This window comes from Neovison vison, chromosome 6 (assembly GCF_020171115.1).
Source record: "Neovison vison isolate M4711 chromosome 6, ASM_NN_V1, whole genome shotgun sequence".
NCBI lineage: Eukaryota > Metazoa > Chordata > Mammalia > Carnivora > Mustelidae > Neogale > Neogale vison.
In genome coordinates, this window is record NC_058096.1 from 214,491,640 (window position 1) to 214,497,166 (window position 5,527).

A 5,527-nucleotide genomic window follows, 5' to 3' on the forward strand; every position below is an offset into this window, starting at 1 on the left:
ATCATGTTGGTGTTACGTGATGGTGAGCAAGATGGACAGACTTCCTGACCACAGAAAGCTAATAGCCTAAGAGATCCCAATGAGTTAGCAAAAGACACTGGGGGTCTGACTCACAGTGGGTACCCAGCCACCTTCCACGTTCTCTTTCCATTTAGATACCAGCAGGATCAGAGGCCAACTGGCCTTTAATGAAGACAATGAAAGAGGCTACTTTTTATTTTTGTCCAGATTGGCTACGCTACTGGGAAAGTGGAGCATCTTAACTCAGTGTGAAAGGAATTCACTGCAAGACCAAACTTACTTTAAAATAATCACGAGAGACTATGGACTCTGAAAAACAATCTGAGGGGTTTGAAGTGGCGGGGGGGGTACCAGGTGGTGGGTATTATAGAGGGCACGGATTGCATGGTGCACTAGGTGTGGTGAAAAAATAATGAATACTGTTTTTCTGAAAATAAATAAATTGAAAAAATTAAAAATAAAAATAAATAAATAAATAAAATAATGAGGTAGTCCTGAATCTATAGAAACAGCCCATCAGTCTCCCAAAGATTCTTGCTCCAGTGCATGGTGGGTTATAATTTCCTGCCTGTGTGGTTTAAAAGGTTCTCAGGATGGGCGCCTGGGTGGCTCAGCTGGCTGAACATCTGACCTGATTTCCACTCAGGTCATGGGATCAAACCCCACATTGGACTCAGTGCTGAGCCTGGAGCCTGCATGTGATCCTCTCTCTCCCTCCCCCTACCCCATTTGCACTCTATTTCTATCTTTCAAAAACTAAAAAATAGAAAAACAAATAATAGACTCTCAGAGTTCTGGAGTGTTTGGTGTGAGGATAGACTAGTCCTCCATGGACAGGCAACCCACAAAACCCACTGTAGGAAGATGCTGTGTAAAGTGCTTGGTGGTCAGGACTGGGATTCACAAAAGACCTACAACAGAAGCTTGGCCCTACTAAGTTGCATGATGTTGTATGAGTCATCCAAACATTTTAACCCTGAGTTTCCCATCTGTCAAATGGAGTGGATGTGAATTTATGTGCCCTGATCCCTTATTGTGAGGCTATAATGAGATAATGTACATGAGGGGTAATAGGAAATATGCAGTGCAGTGTACACTCTGCAAAGGAGGACGGTCTGGATTTCCCACTTTTGACTGAAGTTGTTTCCTACATCCCCCACTTCATGATAACATGGGATATTTTTATTGCTCAAGTTGTAAAGAAAAACTGCATTCAACTTTAGGACAAATGACAAATTGTTTACTATTCAACTTAAATATGAATAAATGTATTTTTATTAGCTTTGGCCAATTTGAAATTTATTGCTTGTGCATTTTTGTGCATTTTAATTACATGTATTATTATGTACAACAGTAACACCATAAGCTAGTGTCCATTAAGTATTATGATAAATTGCTATTTTAAAATAATTCATAAATTCAGGAGTGCCTGGGTGGCGCAGTGGGTTAAGCTGCTGACTTCAGCTCAGGTCATGATCTCAGGGTCCTGGGATGGAGCCCCTGTCAGGCTCTCTGCTCAGGCTCTCTGCCTACTTGTGATCTCTCTCTGTCAAATAAATAAATAAATAAAATCTTTTTTTTAAATTTCATGAATTCATACACAGAAACAATTTAAGGAAACCTTTCTTTAAACATTTTACTTATAAGTAATCTCTATACCCAACATAGGGCAGGAACTCACAACCTCAAAATCAAACCAAGAGTCAATCAAATCAAGAGTCACATACTTTACCAACTGAGCCAGCCATGTGCCTCAAGGAAACCTTTTTTTATTGAGATATAATTGACACATAACATTGTGTAAGTTTAAGGTATAGTATGTGTTGATTTGATACATTTGTATATTGCAATATGATGACTACTGTATCATTAGCTAATACCTCTATCATGTCACCTAATTATCATTTCATTTTTGTGGTGGGAACGACTAAGATCTAGTCTCTTAGCAACTTTTAAGTTACCAATATAGTATTGTTGTCCATAATCACTATGCTCTGGGTAAGACCTCCAGGACTTATTGATCTACTGGTTGCAAATTTGTACCTTTAAACAACTTCTTCCCAATTCCGCCTCAGCCCCTGGTAACAAACAATTTTACTCTGCTTTATACAAGTTCACCTTTTTAAGGTTTTGCATATAAGTGATATTATGTAGTATTTGTTATTCTCTTAAATATACATATTTTCAACAAATTATATATATTATGTAATATTATGTAGTATAAATCCCTCCTCATGCCTACAAGGAAGCATTAAGCTGATCTGATCATGAAATACCCCTCTATCCTGGACTCTGCATTTATTGTGGCTCAACAAAGAGTTCCCCACTGGCCTGGTTTCCACATCACTTTCTTTTTTTTTTTTTTTTTTAAGATTTTATTTATTTACTTGACAGACAGAGATCACAAGTAGGCAGAGAGGCAGGGACAGGGAGAGAGGGGGAAGCAGGCTTCGAGTCAAGCAGACCCCAATGTGGGGCTCAATCCCAGGACTCCAGGATCATGACCCAAGTTGAAGGCAGAGGCTTTAACCCCTGAGCCACCCAGACGCCCCATCTTTCTTTCTTTCTTTCTTTTTTTGTTGTTGTTCTCTAGCTGGTTTTGTGTTTTATTTGGTATATTCCAAATATTCATCAAAAATATATAGAAAACATGCGATTTTAACATTTTTTAATTTTTTTATAAACATATAATGTATTATTAGCCCCAGGGGTACAAGTCTGTGAATCGCCAGGTTTACACACTTCACAGCACTCAACATAGAACATCCCTTCCACAATGTCCGTAACCCAACCACCCTCTCCCTATCCCTCTCCCCCAGCAACCCTCAGTTTGTTTTGTGAGATTAAGAGTCTCTTATGGTTTGTCTCCCTCCTGATCCCATCTTGTTTCACTTATTCTTTTCCTACCCCTCAAAAACCCCACTTTGCCTCTCAACTTCCTCATATCAAGGGAGATCATATGATAATTGTCTTTCTCTGACTTATTTCACTCAGCATAATACCCTCTAGTTCCATCCATGTCATTGCAAATGGTAAGATTTCATTTCTTTTGATGGCTGCATAGTATTCCATTGTATATATATACCACATCTTTATCCATTCATCTTCACATCACTTTCTAACACAACAGGTGATTTCTCACAGTGGGACTTTTTCCTTGAACTGACTGTGGAGATACACACTTGAAATGCAGAGTTTTCCATGATTTTTTTCTCTGAGTTTGCTTTATTACTATTCCTAACTGCTGTTGCACAGATCTGTAAAATGCTGAAATTTTGGGTGCTTTGCTCTCTTCTGTTATAATTTGGCTTAGTCTTTTGTAACCTTGCAAAATCCATGTTGTAGGTACCCATTGCTGCCTAGTAGAAGGTGGGAAACTGACATCCTCCATTTCTCTTCATAATATGGATTAATAGTTGTGGAAGTAATTAGACCTCTGGCAGGAGAAGAACAGATCCTAGGTTTGATGCTGCCTAGTAAAGTGCCCTGCAGCAGGTAAGAATCATGAAGTCTGATTTTCTCTGTGTATCACCATCTCATACATCTTAATACACTCTTAAATTTGATTAACCATTGTGTGTACAGTTGAATGTTGCCTTCAAAGGTCCTTGTAAACCTTAAAGCATCAGATAAATACAGGTTATTGCATTTCTAATGGTAGCATCTGATAACATGATTTAAGCTGTTTCCAAATAATTCCTCGCAGATCATCATATTTTTTCTGGGTAGAGTTTGCTGAGGAAGGTTTTCTTCATGGCAGTTTTCAGCTCCTTGTTCCTGAGACTAAAGATGATAGGGCTGAGGAAGGGTGTGAGGATTGTGTAGGTGATGCCCATCAGAGTGTCCCCTTCCAGAGACTGAGGAGCCTTGGGCTTGAGGTAGATGACAGAAGCAAATCCATAGTGCACGACCACCACAGTGAGGTGGGACGCACAGGTGGAGAAAGCCTTGTGCCGGCCCTCTGCAGAAGGGATTTTCAAGATGGCAGCCACGATGAAGGCATAAGAGAGGAGGATGAGGAGAAAGCAACCCAGCAGGGCAGTGATGCACACCAGGCCCACACCCAAGGCCACTATTGGTACATCAGTTCCACAGGCCAGCTTCAACAGTGGTGGCACATGGCAAGCAAAATGGTGAATCTCAGTGGGTCCACAGAAGGTTAGGCAGAAAACGGCCATGGTTACCACCAGCCCCATGACAGAGCCACCAACCCAGGACCAGGCCACCAGGCAGGAGCAGCCACGGGGGCTCATGAGCACATTGTAGCGCAAGGGGTGGCAGATGGCCACATAGCGGTCGTAGCCCATGATGGTGAGAAGGAAGGAGTGGGTGAAGCCAAACATGAAGGAGAAGAACATCTGACTGGCACAGGCTGCAAAGACAATGGCATGGTAAGTGGAGAGCAGGTCAGCCAGTAGGCGTGGGGTGATGGCCAAGGTGTAGAGGATCTCGGAGATGGACAGGGCACACAGAAAGAGGTACATGGGTGTGTGCAGGCTGCGCTCACTCCAGATAGTGGCCATGATGAGCAGGTTTCCCAGCAGCGTGAACAGGTACATCAGCAGGAACAGCAAGAAGAACATCAGCTGAAGGTGGGGGAAGGTGGAGAAACCCACCAGTATGAATTCAGTCACCACTGAGAAGTTGCTTCTCTGCATGGAGGCTGTATCTGGGATGAAGTGTGACAGAGAGAGGTCAGCTACTGGATGGGGAAAGGCTTTCTCCATACCTGGAATGGCTCAGGAAGCTTCCCCTGATCAGTGACCACTGGCATTTGTGAAAATTAGTAGATGGAAACCTCACTAAAATGCACTGGAAGGTTTCAGCAGAAAGAGCTCTCATACCTTGCCCCTCCTGGTGGATTGCAAACTGGACAACAAGACAGAAAGAGGTGGACTTGACCTTGGGTATGGATACTACTTCCTGCCCCTAACAGTTCTCCTTTTGAGAAACCACTATACTTTGAATTCTCCATTTATTCTAATGGACTTTTAATAACAGCTTTGCTATCTTACCCCTGTTCTTCTTAACAATTCTACCTCTTGTTTGTTCCCCTCAACCTGCCTTCGATTTTTTGGCAGCTTGTTTGCACTGGATTGTGATTCCCTTTTATTCCCAAATAAACACATCTTTTGCTGGTAAAATAACTATTTTTAATGTTAACACATTGATTGAATTCCCACCCTGGGCCTCTTATGATTTAACCCTCTCATTATTTTAATAAAGAAGGTGCTGTTTTTATCACCAGCATTTTGAGTATCTTGAGCATACTCATTGAGAATATTGGTGTGCGTAGAGGTTGGGCTACTGGCTCAAGCTGATGCTTTCAAAATGGCAGAGCTAAGACTTGAACCCATGCCTGGCTGTCTCCAAAGACTATGCCTTTCACTATCCTTCTGGATTGCCTACCAAAATGAGAACATTCTTCCACTGGAGCTTCCATCCATTGTCCCTGGGTTCTCCTACTCCCTTCTGATAAACCCTGTTCTCCCCATAGCCTCAGAGA

At 41.9% G+C, this 5,527-nt stretch overlaps 1 protein-coding gene across 1 annotated transcript; it reads right to left on the reverse strand.

The window, feature by feature from the left end:
- Window positions 1–3,731: 3,731 nt before the first annotated feature.
- LOC122910749 (olfactory receptor 10H1) lies at window positions 3,732–4,679 on the reverse strand. Its single transcript, XM_044255371.1, has one exon. The coding sequence runs from the start codon at window positions 4,677–4,679 to the stop codon at window positions 3,732–3,734; it is 948 nt and encodes a 315-aa protein (XP_044111306.1).
- Between the last annotated feature and the right edge of the window lie 848 nt (window positions 4,680–5,527).

Bases quoted from the DNA above. Each gene is read 5' to 3' on its own strand.
- LOC122910749 (XM_044255371.1), bottom strand. From the start codon at position 4,679: ATGCAGAGAAGCAACTTCTCAGTGGTGACTGAATTCATACTGGTGGGT.